This window comes from Bidens hawaiensis, unplaced genomic scaffold (genome assembly GCF_021521415.1).
Source record: "Bidens hawaiensis isolate Kalapana, Puna unplaced genomic scaffold, B.hawaiensis_p1.1 tig00017859_1, whole genome shotgun sequence".
In the NCBI taxonomy this organism is placed as follows: Eukaryota; Viridiplantae; Streptophyta; class Magnoliopsida; order Asterales; family Asteraceae; genus Bidens; species Bidens hawaiensis.
The window spans coordinates 178,788-199,015 of record NW_027492696.1 but is presented as its reverse complement, the minus strand read 5'-3'; the positions used below and the strand labels follow the sequence as shown (position 1 = coordinate 199,015).

The following is a 20,228-nucleotide window of genomic DNA, read 5'->3' as shown; positions in this document are numbered from 1 at the left end:
GTGATAATAACACCATAGCCAAAGCTAAAAGATTATCATGTGTAAATTCACATCCAAGTGTAAAACACTATGTGTAAATTGACGTCGAGGTGTAAACACCATTCGGAAAATTCTGACATCTCAGTAATCAGTATACTTATGGTAATGCCAAAATATCATGTTCAAACACACTCAATTCAAAAACTTTCAATCAAACACATTTTTTTTAAATATAGCATAGTTATATTAATATTAAAAAAAAGAACAAAATTTTATGGTGTAATTTTTTTAAAAAAATAACAGCGTATAAGAGCTCATTAACATTTAAAAAAGTTGGAGGATGTTGATAAGAAGATTTTTTGTATTCCTAATCTACCCCCTCCCGCTTTTGATACGTGAGTTTCAATGGCCTAAACCCAAAATGTTCTCACCCCTTCATTCTCGTTGAAAATGGTTTGGCTAGGCTTGGAAAATTAGACGTGTTCGAGTCACAACTTTAAATGGGTTCAGGTCAATACTTAACTAATCAATTTAGGTCGAAATGAGTTGTTTCCAAAATGAATAAAGGTGTAACTAAGTCGTTTTAGAAATAACTACCAAAATAGGTCACCCGCTATATTTTTATGATAGCTGGTGGCACGGTGGAGGTGATTGAAGCGGCAACGTTGGTGGAGACTGGAGACAACTACAGGATGGCGTGGACCTCCATATTTAGAGAATCAGTATTTATAAAACATTAAATTTTAGATTTATGATGAAAATGTAAAATAAAGAAAATCTTCAAATTTTATAGACGAAGATAACAATAGAGTGATTACCATTTTACATTAAAAATTAATGTATTTCCTCTCTACTTTTCAATTAAATAATACTTTTATATCTTTATCATTACCATTTCTTTTTCTTTTACTCACAACCATATTTAAAACATATTAAAACCATTTTTAAAATATAGTAAAAAATTGTAAGGCATAGACAATAACTTTTCAAATATATAATATACAGAAAAATTACTGTATTTCTCTCTCATTCGCTAACAACATTCCGAACCACTCCGTATATTTATAAAACTCGCTCATATATTTCACATATTTTAGGTGAGGTGACGATGGAATACATTACTCGATTTGCCTAAATCATATACTTGATTACCTACTCAAAAATTCACATTTTTATTCTTATTTTTCTATTAATGCTTAGCCCGTGAAGCATGTATCCAACAATTCAGTGATGTTCTTCTAGGGTGCTAATTGACAAAACCGATAATATCTATTTCATTCATTTCATAATTGTAATATATGACTTCATCCATAATTGCAATCATCTTTTCTATTTAAGTCGAGATTCATAATTAAATAACTAATATCTTTAGGTGTCCCATAACCCAAATCATTTTTCTATTTATGTCGACTCATAATTGTAGCACTGTATATCTTTAAGTGACCCATAATTTGAATCACCTTTTCTATTTGTGTCGATCCCTCATTGAATCAATATATCTTTTAAGTGGCCCATAATTTAGGTCATCTTTTTCTATTCCATGATTGGCTTGCTGACCCTATGTGAATTGAAATCCATAACTCAAATCATCTTTCCTATTTGAAACCATGATTGGCTTGTTGTCGTCTCTTAATTTGTTGTTGTCTCTTCATTGAACGTTAATGGACACCGTTTGATTCTAGAACTTGAGAACGAGACGTATATTTTTTATAATAATATATGCATAGACGCATAGTGATTTGTATTTCAAAATACTTTACTGTTAGAAATACACAATTACACGACAATGAAAGTAAAAAACCCTAATATGAAACTTTAGTTTACAGAAGAACTTGAAATAATATGTTTTGGGTGATATACATGTTTAAGCCGATTATAGAAACGTTTTTATTACATTACGTTAGATGAAGTCAACTAGCGTCATGAATTTATCAAGTGATGGAAAAGAAACTAATTAAAAGACAACATGCTTGAACACAAACTCAAATAAGAGGAAAGAAACGGAAGACAACATTGATTGTTTAGAAAACAGTACTAATCGGGTGTATATGTTGGATACTCGATTATTACTAACACCAAATAAACGAAACATCTTAATGCACGTGACAACATCTTGAAAAGTTTTTGTAAAAGTTATACTACTTGATGAACTTTTGTTTAATTTTTATCGAACATTAGGGGTTTGAATATCGTATATAAATCATGTTGGGTAATTTCGAGAATAATAACTTGTATTTTATAAGAGTCGTTTGTACTTTTAAATTAAACTATTTGATGGGCTTATCCAAATATATCAATCGGATAAAACTCAGAAGAGATCAAGAACTTGGTATGTAATTTTGAGTGAATTCTATCAACCAGAATAAGTCGTTTGCCTTTGGTAGTTACCATTTTTACTTTCAAATTAATCATTATTTTGACTTATGATAGTCATGTGATAAAATCCAAAAATGTATGTTATAGTCACATTAGACGACAAAGTCAATCCAAATACACATTTACACTAAAATATTTAACAAATTATAAACAATAGTTTAAAGGTAATAGTTGGTTATGTTTCTTAATGACAATATGTTTCCTAATTGCATTGCAATTAAAATAGGAAATGTTTGACTAACTAATTAGGGTTTATCTGTATGAGTGAGTTATTGTTGGACATTATGGAACGTATGAGATGGAATTATACTAATAGGTTACCATAGAGTAGGATTCTAAACTGACCGTTGGATCAAAATCCAAAATTGATTCTCAGTCCCCCGATAAGCTCATTCAAAATTGATTCTCAGCCCTCCGATAAGATTAAAATCATTCTCAGCCCTCCGATAAGCGTTAAGCAGTTAACTTTTCCCTCACGTGTTTGCTCATCTTCCTCAATAGTATGGCGGCGGTTCCTGGCAGTTGTCAATCTCTCCTCACGTTCGGCAGTTTATCAAGCATAAAAAAATAGCATATACACCATCCAAATTCATTCTTTCTTTCCATCTAATTTCTCCTCAATCCCTTTGTCTGTTTCAATAAATCGGGAATTTCATTCACAATCATCTTCATCGTCTTCGTAATTCACAGGGCTAAACCCTCAGCCTCAATTGGCTCAATCGCCGGAAAGCATTAACCGCTGCTCAAACGACGTTAGGGTTATTTTGGCGAGAAAATGTCTCCGGAAAGAAAATTGAGCCGTTTGTTGAAGGCTTTGAGGTTGAGTTGTAGTAATTTGATGTGGTTTGCTGTTTTAAGTTAAAACCTAATTTTGTGTTGAATCTGTTTGATCGTGCAGTTTTTTATGATGTGATTGAGCCTCTAGAGAAGTGTTTAGAGGCTCACTTTGTAACATCTCGGATTTTTCGTTTACGTTTAAACCGACCGGGAATAATTTAGATTTTCATTATTAAACAAAAATAATATATTTAAGTTTCTAATGTTCAATTTATACCCCTCATACTTTATATAATGTCTAAATCCTTATTTAAAACATAAAAAGTTCAATAATGGACCAAATATCAAACTACAGGGACTAAAAATGCAAAAAATGAAACTTTCCCCATTGTGGCCCGGGGCGCTGCGCGACAGGACCACCCTAGGTGGCCGTGCGGCGCGACAAGGTACCTGCACAGATCGTTTAAGCCTTAGTTCGTTTTCTAGTTCGTTTAAGGTATAAAATCGTTTATTTTAGGCATGTTAGAGTGAATTAAGGTCCAAGTCAACATCATACAACTAAAATACCATTCCTAATTCGTTTTCCTTTGTCCAAGATCAGATCTTTGTGAATAAATCGAAGATTCTTTTCTTAAATCGCATATACTTGCTTTAAACGGGCTAAAAAGCCCATATTTTGTTCGTTTTAGCTATTCTTATATAAACATATCATAATTCCCTGCTGTAAACCTTAACCTAACCCTACTACATCTCCTCCAGCTGTCACCTACCTCTGCTCATTCTCAAACCCTTCGGTTTTTGCATATTCATTAAAGACACAAGCCTTGACGTTTGACTTTGCTTATACGTTTATCTTTGACTCGTTATATCTCTTGATCCTTTCACTTTTCGGGTAAGTTGTAAACTGTAAAATTATTCATACATAATCCCTAGTCAATAACCTTCAATCAATTTATGAGATTGAAGGGTATTGACTGGTCAATTGCTTTAAAACCCGATAAAGGGTAAAACAGTCAACAATTTTGACTTCTCGTTTTCTCATACTTCTGGTCGGATTCAATGTTCGGTCCAGAAGACTTTTCTTCTCGTAATTAAATTTTAAGGGTTCTGACCAAAACCCGACTCCCGACTCGAAGTTCGGATTCTGGTCAGACTCGACTCGTTTAAACATTAAAATCAACATAACTAGAGTTCTACTCATCCGTTTGGATTGATTCCAGCGGCATTAAGTTCGTTTTTATTTACAGTTTCATATCACAAAGTTTCAGATTCTGATCATCAATCTTGTTGGACGTGTATTGGACGACTCGCTTAAATCATTAGTTCGTTTGTCGAATTTATTAATCACTTGCCTTCCGTCTAAGGTGAGTTTTATCATTCCCCTTTTTATACACTATTTTCAAACGTTTTGGGGACATATGCATACTTATTCATATTTTCTATCTATATATATACACAAAATCGCAAATATAATCATTATGTGAATATCAGTTGAATGCTATTTGCTAATTGCTACATATTTAATTGTTTACTTGATAAAGTTTCGGAAAGGTCCAACATATCCCCTTGTAGAGGGTTCTCATTAGTATGATCATACGACCGTCTTAGTAACCGGAGCCCGATTCGCTTGGCAAAGGTAAACCGACAATTTAGTCATTGTAATCAATGCCTGATTCGCTTGGCAACGATTCATTGGCACACGAATACACTTATTTTTGGTTTGTTAAGTTTGATTCTGTAACATCCGTATTACGAGATTACAATAAAAGAGAATTTATTATTGCGTGTGTCGTTAAGTTAGTCGTGTGTTTAGTGTTTGGATAATATTTATACTTGGAAGTGTGAGTGGGTTGTGGGGCCCATAACCCCCTATATAAACCCAACCCCTCCACCATTTCACCATTTTCTTTCTCTTCACACACTTTCACACACACCATAGAACACACATACTCTCTCAAGACCCGAATCCGAATCCGGGTTAAAGTAAGGAAGATCTTGGTGCTCAAAGTGTCTTCAAATAACAAGAATCACATCCAGATCCTCGAGTCGTCTCGGGTCCGAACCGAACCCAAGACAAAAGGTAGGTTTCAGTTTAAATGGTTATGTTTTTAGTCGGTTTTGACATGCAAACTGATAGAATGATAGATCGGGCTGTTAAATGTAAGAAAAACATAAACTTGGTGAGTTATAACCTCACGGGTATTTTATAGGACAAAAAGGTGATGTTCGGACCTCATAAAACATGGGTATACAAAGTTGGTACAACCCAAAACCCATAAAATGGTAAAATCGGGTCCTAAGGAAGAGTCACGGAGTAAAATAGCTTTAAAATGGCAAAAAAAGAGAGAGATAAAAAATGTGTATTTCACATGAGAAGAGAAATTCTTCCATGAGAAGAGAAATTCCATGAGAAGAGAAATTATTCCATGAGAAGAGAAATTCCATGAGAAGCGAAATTCTTCCATAAGAAGAGAAATTCTTCCATGAGTAGAGAAATTCCATGAGAAGCGAAATTCGTCCATGAGAAGAGAAATTCTTCCATGAGAAGAGAAATTCTTCAATGAGAAGAGAAATTCCATGAGAAGCGAAATTCTTCCATGAGAAGAGAAATTCTTCCATGAGAAATTCTTCCTTGCGAAATTCCATGACCCCCGTTAGTTGAGGGTTTCATTAGCATAGATATAAGAGATACTAGTAACAAATAATTGACACGTGTAATGTATTGTACAGTTAGCCGTTCACAGCTAAGGAAGGGCATTACCATCAACGGCGAGAGAAACCGACTCCAGGTGAGTTATAGCCCCTTATCTGTTATGTTTTCGGGGCTGTGTACATACTCCTATGTGGTAGATAATACGCTTACTTGATTGGTGAGTGTATGATACGTGTATGATTGTGTATTGAATGTATCGTTACATAATGATTGTATGAACGAGTATGTATATATATTTATAACTAGAAGATATGTAAAGTATGCACGTATGATAAAGGTAAGGTTATTCGAGATAAAAGGGACCAGACCCTTATAATATCTGTGATGATAGGGACCAGACCCTTATAATATCTGTGATGTTAGGGACCAGACCCTTATAATATCTGTGATGTTAGGGACCAGACTCTTATAATATATGTGATGTTTAAGATAGAATAGCTTATGGTATACCATAGGGTTATATGAAAGAAAGTATGTAAGAATGCATGTATGTAAAGTATGTATGAAAGAAGAAATAACAGGTAAGGTATGAATACGTATCTTCGGACACGTATGAGTGAGGATATGAATGTAATGTATGTTAATTGATTAACTAGAACTCACTCAGCATAGCTGACTTTTAATATGCACGCAGGCAAATAGGTTGAGGCTGCTGGCTTGAGGAGGGGGACACATGGCATGAACGGAAGAGACTGGCATCTACGAAGAGGAGTCATGACTGTTTTAATTAATGTTTATGGAAAGACAATTTGTATGTTAAGACAAAAATGAATGTTTTATAATGTGATGTTTGAAGTTTTAAGTTATTCCGCGAAAGTTTTAATTAACTCTGATTTTAAAATTGTGTTTATGAGTAAATCAAACACCAAAGTAGGGTTACCGGGAACGGGGCCTTACAGATTGAGTATTACCACATAGATTGGTTTGCGCATTTATCATTTATCAATATATATATATATATATATATATATATATATTATTAATTGTTGTTTCAAAATTGGTGATCATCTCACTCAACATGTGTTGTTGACAAACTCCATTTTCTACGCATGTGCAGGTTGCTTAGATTGAAGTATGGATATTTAGTCAAGACCATATGTTATAATGAAGACGATCGTTAAATCATCATTTATTTGAATTGTTTGTAAACGTGTATGAATATTTGAATTAAAATAATTAATTAGATATTGTCATTTATAATTATGATAGTATCTTCGAGCTGTGAGCAATCGGATCACGATCTGACATTTCCGTCTTAGGTTGGGGTGTGACACACTTGCCTTTAATTCGATGTGCTGTGGCTAATGGCAAGGATTGGCGAAATCAGATGTTTGATTTTCGATGTAGAACACAATTAGGTTATAAATCTTCAATTTGTGTCATGTGAATTGTTGATTAGAAAGAGAAATTGCATTAGTTCGCTACATTGTATTGTATGCAGTAGTATATATAGAAGAATATGTTTTTTATTCAAGAATTTATTGACACATAATTATTTATTGACACTATCTTGAAGCGTTTCTTACGGAGATTGAGAATCCTGGAAGAAGAGAAGCTCTTCACGAGGTCAATTGCGATAATTTTTCATATTATAATTTTCTAAAATGTTTTAAATTTGTTTAAACTTTATGTTTTTTGATATTTATCTACTCTTACAGATTATATATGACATAAAAATTGTGTTTACGGAGGAGTTGAAATGGAAGAAGATTATGTCCATTTGTCTCGAATGTCAATTGTTGAGGAAGGTTCTGTAAAGGTATATATAATATCTTTGTAATGTTCTTTTAATATGATTCAAGATAATAATGCACCTTTTTAGTATTTATTTATTTTTCTTTAGTTACCAGAATACTCGAGTGGCGAACTTGTCCAATATTGTTTGTTCTCACATTGTTAAATTAAGGAGTCTCTGGAGCTCATTATGATTTGTTGAAAGCACGAGTATTCACGTTAATCAATTTCAATATAGTGTACTAATGTTATATTGCATTCTAGGACACCAATGGGTCTAATATATTAATAATGGTTGTCCTCCAAGATCTAAGTTGCTCAAACCTTTTAAATAGAGAAAATTAAAAAACTACTATTACCATGATTATAAAGGTAGTTAGATAACAGCATGCTTAGACAAGGGACATATCACGACAATTATGGGAAAAAACGGTTTCTTAATTAATTAATTTTTTAATCAAAGTTAGACTTATTGGCTTGGTGATGCTAATTTTGTCGGTCATGCTGACTTTCTGCTACAGAAAAATCAAGGTTAGTCTTAGTGCGTGGGGCATTGAAAGCAACGAGTCATGGAGAGATTGCTAATTGAGTTTTGGTCTAAAATTGGTTTGAAACTTGTGTATTGCAGCATTTGGCTAAAATGAAATGCGAAGTGCTATTAGAAAAAGTTCAGAAAAGTTATCATTTATCATCTTCAACTGTTATCAGGTATAGGTTTTATTATTAGCTATCTGATATTTATCTAATATATTTTATCTTTATGTGTTAATACTTATTAGTTTTCTGTTGTGCGTTATTTGTATGTGTTAAGTAATTTGTTATATTAAACTTACTTTGTCTAAACAAGCATATAAAGCCACGAACAAAAAACGGGCATGTTTATGCATTTAGATGAAGCTCAAGACCTCTTAGATCGAAAAATTTTCATTCAAGTTTCCTTTTTTTCTCTTTGCACAAACTTAGGTTATTATGTAACTTCTTAGTAACTCTTTGATAATTTTTAATTTGTTGCGATTTATTTAAAAAATATATATATGGGTTACATCAAACCATGATGTCTACTTTATGTCGCATTACTATGTCGTCCACTGGTCTTCCTTAAAGTACCAGATTAAAGTAATCTCTGTTTGAATATGTAGCCATAGTATCGGGCAACAGACAAAATCAAGACCTTTAAAGAAGCTGGTGTAATAGTTCTGGAATCATCAACAAAGACCAGGTCTACAAAGTTTGAGGTGTTTAAACAGGTTACCATCTTCAAACTTTATGCTCTAAATTTTTTCTCAGTTTTCATAGCAAGTATTTTGTTCTGTTAATAGGTGCAGCGAGATTTTGAAGAATTGACTTCTGGAGCATTCCGTTCACTACGTGACTCACTAAATGGTGAGTAGATAGTTCTACACTTATCTCTAATTATGTGAGGAGTTTGTTTCATAGCTGGTGTTTTAACTTTAATATGCAGAACTTATGACACGAACAAAATATGAGGTTTTTGACGGGTCATGTTTGGGTTACACAATTTTAAGTGTGAGCGGGTATGGTCATTGTTTTTGACACAAACAAAATAGGAGGGTTTCAAGCTGAAGAGTTCAACCCGCTAATCCGACACGATTCGTGTAAAGATCAAACTATATATATTTGAATAATAATGTAAGGCAGTAATGAGAAGTGAAAACACTAACCAGAAATGATGCATTTTGTGTTATGTTTTTAGGATTTGATTACACGACCATTGTTTGAATTATAGTGTTTTTTTAATAATATATGGTTGTGAATCTTGGCTTGCGTCTTGAAACCTGTTTTTGTACTTAACAAATTGGGTTTCTAATACTGTTATGTCTTCTTCATTAGATAATATTAATGGCGACATCAGCTGAGGAACACATATGCTGCATTTACAGAAGAGGCGAAACACGTGATTTCCATGACAACCTATCACATCACGTCACAAAGCTGTTGTAAGAAACACACTCAATCAGTTCAGGAATGTCACAAAAGTTCAGTTTATTTCTGCCTATGTCACATCTTGCAGTGTTAGTGTTGCTTTGGTGGAATGAAATCAGATAAACAAGCTGAGGAAATCGTCTGTTTTCACAGGTGATTCTCCATTTATGAGATCTGAGATGCCAAAGCCCATATTGAAATGTTTGGGGATCGGCCCAAGAAGCATCCGGGAAAGGCTGTAAGTCATTGGATGGACCCGAGTCACTAAAACTTGAGGTTGCTAAGAATATCAAGTTTTGACTAAAAAATAGGCCATTCAATATTTGATGGAGGTAAATAGTATATATTAATTGCTATTCTAGTATTTTGGTTTTAGTTGTGAAGTAAGTTTATTTGTGATGTGCAGGTACAACTTGCAAAAGGCGAGAAGTTGCATGATCAGCAGTGAGAGTGTGAGACCTTAGGCTGAGGGGTGCGGAGCGCTAGTCAGGGCGCGTGAGGGACTTCGATAGCGCCCCGGGGCGCGAGAGCCACACCACCGGGGCGCGAGAGGGGCGCGAGAGGGGCGCGAGAGCGGAAAACGAGGCAGGCGCCAGGAGGCTCGCGCGCGTGAGTGGCTGTGGGAAATGGGAAAGAGCCGTTGGAAGGCTTTAATAATGAATAAAAATATTTTTTTTTTTTTAACAAAATCATCTATATATATCACAATACATATATCACAATACATATCAAACACAACCATTCTCACATACTACAACCAAAACGAATATCACACACCACACCCAAAACCCAAAATCACCCTATCTTCGAAACCTTTTTTTAAAAACATGTCTGGAAATTGGTACCCAAACCTAGATTCAGATTACCCTTACGACGATTTATGGTCGGCACCGGAACAACCGATGTTTTATTCGGGGTCGCAACAATCATCCGGCTTTCAACCATCCAACATGCAACCGTCTCCTAACTTTGTAGTTCCGGAGACACAAGAACCGGAACCAGAAGGTGAAGCTGCGGGACAAAGAAGACGCGTCCACCGGAAAAAACAACTTGCAACGGACGGGTCGGGTTCGGCTTCGACCGGAAGGGCGAAACGGAAAATCACTCCGTGGTCATCGGATGAGAAGGAAGCCCTGTGTCGGGCTTGGATAGCCATTTCTGAGGATCGGCGTTGCGGTAATTGTTTTAACGTTTTTAAAAATGATTGTAAATAAAAAGTTAAATAAAAAAGTTAAATGGCTTACAAATTTATTTACATAATTTTGCAGCCGACTACCAAAAGAGCAAGGTCTTTTGGACAAAGGTTAGGGAGACGTTCTATTCGCTCGTTGGGAGTACAGAGCGGAATCCCGATATGATTTCGGGTCGGTGGACCGAAATTAGAAAATTTGTCGGCTTGTTTACTAATCTGTTCAACAGGAACGCCGGTCGTATGAGACCAAGTGGCAGTGACGATTTGGCGGTCTATAATTTCACTGTCGAAGAGTGGAAGCAGGAGTGCCTGCGGAGGTATGGGGCGGTGAAGACGTGGGACGGTGTAAAGTTGTGGGAGAGGTTGAGAAGGTGTGCCAAGTGGGTTGAGCTGGTGGCGCCGGACCTTGATGCGGAAGTAGGGCCGAAACGGACTAAAACTAGTTCGTCTGGAGCGTACAGCACAACGGACGGGTCGGATTGCCGGGTTGGATTCGACCTAAACGTTGCGGGGGAGGAAACGTCTTCACCGCCGAGGAGGCGGCCATTGGGAAGGGACGCCAGGGGGAAAAAACCGGCTGAGGGGGAAGCCGTAAACATCAACGATCTTGTTGAATCCCTCAATAAATTCAACAAAACCCTGGAGGTGGTCTCTGTTGACAAAAAGGAAAAAAAAAGAATGAGAGATTTGGACTTCCTTGCAAGAGACTTCAGCCACCTAAATCCGGTCGACCAAATGCTGATGGAAAAACAAAAGGAACGTATCCGGAAGAGGTTGATCGAAGAAGACGAAGCCGAAGAATAAGAATAATGTTAATGTGTTTTTTTAATTTTTTTTAATTAATGTGTTTTTTTAATTTTTTAGTACTTTAATTTTTTTTATATATTAATGTGTTTTTTTAATTAATGTGTGTTTGTTTAAATAATTACTTGTTTTTTTAATAATACGTTTTTTTAATACATTTATAAAAAAATAAAAAAATAAACCGCTCGCGCCCCCTCTCGCGCCCCTCCACACCATGCCCCGGGGCGCTATCACCACTACCAATACCCATCTTATCAAGTTTCTCTCTCTGCCACACGTCACAATATTATTGGATGGCGCCCCCACTCACGCCCCCTCTCGCGCCCCCCACACCCCTCAGCCTTATAGGAAGAATGAGTTGATTGATGGTGCACAAGCAGATGGGACTGTTAAGCATTTGGTAGCTCATAATGGACAAAACTCAATGACTAGTGATTAAATGCTTTTATTATTCATGACATAGGTACTATATATATTTTTGTGCAACAAATGTGACTGATGCTTAGGAATATATTTTAGGCTTGTCTCTACAATGGATGTGGCTCTTGGTATTTTGACTACATGCTTAAATGTTAAATAATTAAAAGAACATGTGAGATCTCATGTTTTTTTGTGCACAACTATTCAGAAACAAGTTATTTATCATATTTTATTATTAAGCATACACATATTCATATATGATATATGCGTACATACATTCATTGATTTGATGTTAATTATAAATTTTAAATTTACTTTATAGAAAAGGAAATTTATATTTTTGAGAGAATATCTTATATAATACATATTTTATGATGTCTAACGTTGGGTAAGACAAAATCATGCAACCCATTCACATATCACAGTTTATATACTGAAGCAAAAAACAAACCAATAAGATATCAATTAACACTTTGAAATACAACTATGTTTACACTTATTGTTTCCTACGACCTCCGTATCTCTTTCAGACATGCATTCTGCTCATTCATGTTACTGAATTAATGTAGTCTTCACATTCTCGCGTTAACGTTTCCATCCACCGGACGGGTAAAGTACTAGTTGAGTTAGAGTTTCATAAGAGCGAGAGAAGATGGACACGAGTTATGTGTAATATATGTTTTGAGCTGCATTTTCTGTATAATATATTGAGAGTTATTCAATAGTCGTTTTTGTGGCTCCGTTTTGATGAGTTATATCAATTTGTCATTGATCTTGTTTTAAGAAATATATAACTTGGATAAATAGATTACTACCGAACAAGTAGAAATTGATTTATAAAAAGTTAAGGATGCAACAGATATATGTACCAAACAATAGTATAAATGATGTCTCACAAAATAAAGGAAACATAAGGTTTTTCACAAGGTTTACGGCACAGCTAAATTACAATAGTATCTACAACGATGGTAACTACTACTAAATACTTATGCCCAACCATATAAAAAGTGAAGAAAGGTATTTTACTTTTATTTTTTTAACACTCCAAACATAATTATTTATAAGCTTCTAACTTTCAAAAGTTTATTGTGTTATTGCCAATTCCTATTTCTAGCATTGCTATAGATTTGCCTTTTTTTCATAATGGTGGAAGAGAGAATATTAAATTCACACGGAAGTTCGGTGTCCATTCTCTAGTCCTTTATTAATTATTAATATTAACTTCTTTGTAGACATTTGAGAAAAGTTACAATCAATATAAAGAAATTTCGAGACAGATTTAGATGTTGGTTGCGGATAAAGTTATCAATGAGAAAGACATGACTTTTTTTTTTCTATAAAAGGTTACACTGGCATTGTTTTTTTGAATCTTTATGTTTTAATCATTCAAAATCTTTATATTACAATTATTTTGAATCTTTATGCTTTTAAAACTACCTTATCTTTTATTCAGTGTTTTAAAAACCGGTTCAAACCGGCCGGTTGAACCGGTTAAACCGGATTTTGCACAGCAGGCTGGTATTTTAAGCCCGGTATTTTTGGCCGGTTTGCTAAAACATCGTACCGTTGGTTTTTTCTAAAATACCGGTTTTATGTCCAAGAAATTTTTGATATTTACGGCCCATATTTTATCAAATTTACTTTTAACTTAACAATTAATATTTAAACGTGTAAACTTTATGACTGTTTTTTTAAAATTGAGCGCTTTTGTATTATTTTTTTAATATGGATTATCTTTTGTTATGAAATCATTTACTTTTGGGTTATTTTTGGAGTTAAAGTTGTATTTATAGGAAATTATAAGGTAAAATGTTCAACTGGTTGAACCTCCCGGTATAACCCGGTTCAACCGGTTGTACCACTTTTTAGTCTAATCCGGTACGAGTAAAAAACCGGTTTTTAAAACATTGCTTTTATTAGTTAAGCTATATTATATTTTTAGGGGGTGTTTGTTTTTTCTTCAAACATCTTCAAGGGAGCTAATGTCTGCAGGCGCGCAGACATTACCCTTGAAGACTGTTTGTTTTTTTTCTTAAAACAGATCTGAAGTTATCTTCTTTCATCTTAAAAGAAAAGCAAGGAAATCTTGCTTAAAACATCTTCACAAAAAAACCCTACTCTTCTCCCTTTGCAGCCACCCTCTCATCCACTGCTCCTACCACCGTCCGCCAACACCACCACCCACCGTACGCCGCCACCACCACCCCCGTACCCCGCCGCCACCGTCCACCACCATCCACCGCCACCACCACCGTCCACCACCCACCATCCATCACCACCACCGTCCACCACCCACCATCCATCACCACCACCGTCCGCCACCACCACCACCATCCATCACCGCCACCACCACCATCCATCACCCACCACCACCACCATCCATCACCGCCACCACCACCACCATCCATCACCGCCACCACCACCGTCCACCACCCACCATCCATCACCACCACCGTCCACCACCCACCATCCATCACCACCACCGTCCGCCACCACCACCACCATCCATCACCACCACCGTCCACCACCCACCATCCATCACCACCACCATCCATCACCACCACCACCATCCATCACCGCCACCACCACCATCCATCACCCACCACCACCACCATCCATCACCACCACCGTCCACCACCAACCAAAACCATCCATCACCACCACCCATTGTCCACCACCACCATCCACCGCCACTACCCACCGTCCGCCGCCACTACCACCATCCACCACCACCACCTTCCACCACCCACCAAAACCAAATCGGCATGGCAAGCAAAGACTAAAAGCTAGATGTAACTTGAATAAATGACTTCTATCTTGTGAGATAAGTTTGACAGTTATGCAGACAGTATCAGCTTATAAAAACAAACAGTCTTATATTTTCAGCTTACAGATCTTCAGACCACATCTTCAGTTGCAGACATGAAAACAGATGAAATCAGCTTGCAGACAGTTTATGTCTGCAAAAACAAACAGCACCTTAGAAACGATTACTATACTCAACACTCAACAATTGCATTAACGTGTGTATGTGCATTGTACTATTGTTACAACCTTGTAGCCCAAAACCATATGCATCCAATAAAGTATCAGCCCAACATCATATCAGCCCAATAACACATCAGCCCATTTATTCCATTCCAAATTAGCCCTATCATATACCATACACAAGTGACAACTATAATGATAAATGATGTACATACAAAATTTCACATTAAAATATCACACAAATATATCAAAGCCATGAAACTAATGAAAACAAAAAAAATAAAAGTTACCAATGGTAATAATAATCTTGCCAAGCATTAAGATCAAGATATAGAATGCCTTCTATTTTTACTTGGCTTATTCTTCCCCCTAGTAGTCGAAGGTAAAACCGCATCAGCCCGTAAAAATGGTGCGAGTTTCCCCAGCTTTTTCGACACCGAATTTATAAAAGATCTTCTCGGCAACGGCGGCTTATCAGCAGAATAACGAGTTGACCCAGGGCTGTTTACCATTGACTTGTCAACAGCCGTTGACGATGACCTTTCCGCTTCTTTTAATCTGGTTTTAATCTTCAAAAGCTCAAATTTTAGATCTTGGTTTTCTTTCTTCAACTGCGAGAGCTCATCATTTAATTGTTTCTTGGTTTGTTGACTCATAGGCTCGACCGCTATCAGACCATTATCCATATTGTCTCGTAAACGTTGCTGTTCGTAGTAAAGAACCTGAACCACGGTTTGAACCGGAAGCCGGTCATTTTGGGCTGCGTGTGCACACGCTTCGCGTGAAAGCTTCTGACAATCCATTAAACTGCAAACTTTTTTTCTTTCCATATCACCTAACATTGGATGTGCCTGTAATATTCATATTATTATTATTATTATTATTATTATTATTATTATTATTATTATTATTATTATTATTATTATTATTATTGTAAAAGTGACTAGAATTAATTTATGAAATGAATACTCTATGGGCTAAGGACAACTAACCCCTAATAAACCAGTGGTTAACTAAAAGTAACAATTATCAGTTTATCACCAAATATTTAAATTTATACTTACTTTTAAGTAAATATCAATAGCTCTATACATGCCATCTTCAGCAACCTTTGCTTGTTCTGGAATTTGTCCAGCTAAATTTATAAATTTTGACACCAAAAGATTGCGATCGGACGCGATTTCAGCAAGATAACACTCCATAAGCTTCCCAACTTTCTCAATATCGCTTTGAGGCGAAGAAACATAATCCTCATCCCGATTACCTTCTAATTCATACTCAAGATAATTCATCAAGATTCGTTGCACCGTATCAACATCAAACAACGTGTCACCATCGAAATGAAAAGAAGCAATCAATATATCATCTAAAACTGCCTGCCCAAGTTGTAAGCCGATCCGTTTCTCCAAATCTAGCCTGCACGCCGTTGTGGTTTCGAGGTATATTGCAGCCCGAAGCAACATGGACACAAAGCTAACCGACATTGCATTCCTTTCTCTCGGTAGAAGACTCACTATTGTTTCCAAAACTATCCTCTTTTCATGTTCTTGTTTTGGCTCGATTGTTTTCTTGCTTTTTCCAAATATTTCCTGTTTGATGTTAAATTTCACATATGAACATATTAAATTATTAATGATAATCTTGTGATAAAGTAGGAAGCACTTTGGTTAAAAAGATGTAAGATCTTACCAAACCGCGAAGACATTTTTGAGCATAAAGCATTAAAATTGGACCAAGTGCATATTGTTTAAAACCCCTTGAGATCATTGCAAGAAGAACCCTTTGAAAGATATCAATCCTTAAAGCAATCAAATATTCAGCCCACCAATCAACCACATGTTTAAGGTTTGATGATGAAGAAGATGAAGGAACTAAAACACCGTCTTGACCACTAGAAGCCGGAAACTGGCTCTCTTTCGTGACAATAAACGCTATAGTGTCGATGCATCGATTAACCAGTCTTACTTTTTCGGCCATTGGTAATAAGTTTGCTGATGCTTGCAATATAGAAACCGCACCCGCCAATGTTTTAAGTCCTACTTCATTTATATAAGATTCAGATCTTGTTACAAGGTTTCCGATTGCATAATCTTCAGTCATTTCAAGATATTCTGCTACACATCTCACCACAGCAATGTTTTCGGTTGATAAATCGAAATTAATCCCGTAACAAAACTTTGCCGCAAGTTCAAATCCTTCATGTCCACCCGGGATTTCAGGGATTTCAAGTATTAAACCATCATTTTCTTTAACATCAGTCACCAGTTTCCTTATGTAGCCGCACTTCGAGACCAATGGAAACTGCATAAATAAAGGTTACAAATTATTATTCAGATTAGTATTATTGAAATTCATCATTAAAACAAGATCATACCTTCTGCAATGAAAAGGAAACACCAGCAACACGAACCGTAACATCGCTCGGGATCTCCTGGGAGAATATCCTGCTCACAAAGAAATAAAGGTTCATGTGTGTTCATATTTCATAATCAATTTAAAGTAGTTAGCAAAATGAAGAATGAAAGCAAACCAATCACTAGTTTTCTTCATGGATTCAATCATATCTTAGTTTGTTAGCAGGCTGGAATATTAAGGGCAGTGGGAGTACACACTTTTTTGTAGGGCATCCACCATGTCGATGATAGAGCAATCATAAACATAACCATGTTACATGTGTTAATATTTTAAGCAAAAAAAAAAAAAAAGTACACACATTTCACTGTTGGTTTCACAGATTTATGAGCTTTGATATTGTTTCATGTCAAACAATCAACATCTTAGAAGAACCTTACATGATGGATATTGGCTAGAAGCAATATGTAGGGGCAAAATGGTAATTTCCTTCCTAGAGTTTTGTAAAGTTGGTATTCTTTCTATATATGACATAAAGAAAGAAAGATAATTACAAGAAATTAGTTGGATTTTGTGAGTGTGTGGTGGTGAGTGCAAATGGGTTTGAAGTATTTGGCCAGTGGTGAGTGCAAATAGTTGGATTATAAGTTCTCACAAATTGACCGGTGAGGCATTTTATCAACCACATAATGCTCATCTTTCTGAATTTGGATAAACACACTCATGTTGTCTAATCAACTTGTATAAACACTGTGATTATGGACCATTTATCATTAATGCGAGGCCTAAATCTTCTCAAAACGACAAACTTCTACGTTTCCATTATCGGATTAGATATGGTTTCCGGCAGTAAATTACTCGTCTAATTGATTGTCGGCCAGAAGGCATTAATTGATCTAAACAAAAGTAGGAGTTTGACAGAGTGAGCAACCCCACAAGCTCGTTGTATATCTTGTCTTACCGGTGTCAAGTGTCAAATGATGAAATACAACTGGAAACTTTTAACTTCACGTAACATGTTCGGTATTATATATATGATGGGTAATATTTATAAAGCTCTGGTTGATTTAGCTAGTGTTTATGAAGTCTTTAAATTAAAATAAATACATTTTATGAAGTGTAATAAAATTTATCATAGTTTTGTAAAGACATAAGAAAGGTAAATTTTGATTAAATCTTATTAGCAAAAGCTATGTTAATTTGTATCAACAGGAACACATTGTTTCAGTTCTCCTTTTCTATAGAATTTTACTGGTAAATTAGTAAAATTTAATAATAAAAAAAAAGAGATATGCGGGATGTCAATCATGTCGGCTTGGTGTGTTTGACGGTTTTGGATTGATGGGTTAGTGGATCGAAATTAATGAGTTAAATCAAATACACTTATACCATAATTTATCGCGCAGACAAACTTAAGAGTTATCAAATCACCATGCTAATACTTTTTCATTATATTTTAACCGCGGAAATAATATTAGTGTTTTGGCTTTTTAATAAAGAAAAAATTAATTAAAACATTTGGACTGACAACCAATTCATTAGGCCATGTGTACTGGGGCGTTATATATCCCCCAACACCGCCCCCTTGGGACGACACATGGTCTTAAAATCATTCCCACCTCTCCAAAATTTTAGTTCCCAAATCATATGATGATGCATTATCCACGATTCAATCCATAAACCATCAACCTCGGTTCCACCAATTTTTAGGAGACTGCAAATCAATTCCTCAGCGACGGGTTTTAATTGAAGGGGTTCGATCCACTTAGCAGACGATTATGCAGACATGTTTCAGTCGATTTTTTTACAGGTAAGTACCAATCAGTTCTTTGCGAGTAACCATATTCTTAAAAAGAAAGGCGATATATTTAACACATGAACTAAACTAGTTTAGATATATGGGATTCTGTAAGCTGTCAAAATAGGATCCTTACCTCCTTCTCATTAGTTCTCCAATATATAATTACAATATCAAACTAACTATGGGAACAATATAAAACAACAATATAAATATAACAAATACAATATATGACGAAATGTTTTCTATACATAACGTGGTCTAATAGATTCCCTTATGAATTATAATATAAAACATCATAAAACTTTAGGCTCTTCAAACATGAGTTATAAGCAGCGGTAGGTCTAGAATTTTTTTATTTCATGGGGATCGTTTTCTCAGTGCCAAAAGTCTCTAAACTTGATATTTGAATTTTCGGTTTGACTGGGTCGGTTACATAGTAACATAAATTGTGATAACTTGCTGCAACAGGTAAAACTAAGAGCCACACTGATAGTTACGAGGTTATCATAACTACAAAAAACTTTAGCCTCGTTCAATAAACATGTAGAAAGGCCAATTAAAGTACTTAATCGAATTTGATACTCATTTTTTTCACTTCTTTTTCAAATACAACATGTATATACTAGTCCTTTCAAGGTGAAGTTAAAAAATTGAAGGCCGGTCGAAAAATCATACATTAGTTACATATAAAAATAAAAATTACGCGGGCGGTTGATCATATTACGAGGACGATTCCTATAAGCCAGCAAGAAGTGAACTCACCAACTCGGGATGGTTAGAGCAAGATGCCACGACAGTGAAATGAACTTCATTTAAAAAGGGTCGGAGGTCTTAAGTTCAAGTTTGATTTGTGACAAAAAAAAAAGTTGGGGTTTCAGATTGGGTCAGAGAGTTTTCTTGCCTAAGATGAGTTTCATCCTGAAGGTGGAATGGAGATGATCGGGTACGCACCAAGTGTCTTTAAAAGACAGTTTTGGAAATTTAATATTAATTAATTTGTTAAAAGATTTTTACAAGCAATCACTTCTAAAAGTATGGATGTGAAAATTTTAATCAATCGTTGTTCCTACGAATTAAACGCAAGTAGTTATGTGAGGTTCACATCACACATGTTGCTTAATGTTGACTAGTCATTAGACATTAATAAT

General features: G+C 35.5%; 1 protein-coding gene across 1 annotated transcript; it reads right to left on the bottom strand.

Annotated features, from left to right (window-relative positions):
• Positions 1–15,037: 15,037 nt before the first annotated feature.
• LOC143554855 (BTB/POZ domain-containing protein SR1IP1-like) lies at positions 15,038–17,865 on the bottom strand. The gene is made up of 5 exons (XM_077044530.1): positions 17,458–17,865; positions 17,302–17,371; positions 16,617–17,228; positions 15,992–16,516; positions 15,038–15,778 (listed from the first exon to the last, which is right to left on the bottom strand). Exons 1-5 carry the CDS (start codon positions 17,487–17,489, stop codon positions 15,251–15,253), a joined length of 1,767 nt encoding a protein of 588 aa, XP_076900645.1. The 5' UTR covers positions 17,490–17,865; the 3' UTR covers positions 15,038–15,250.
• Positions 17,866–20,228: the final 2,363 nt, after the last annotated feature.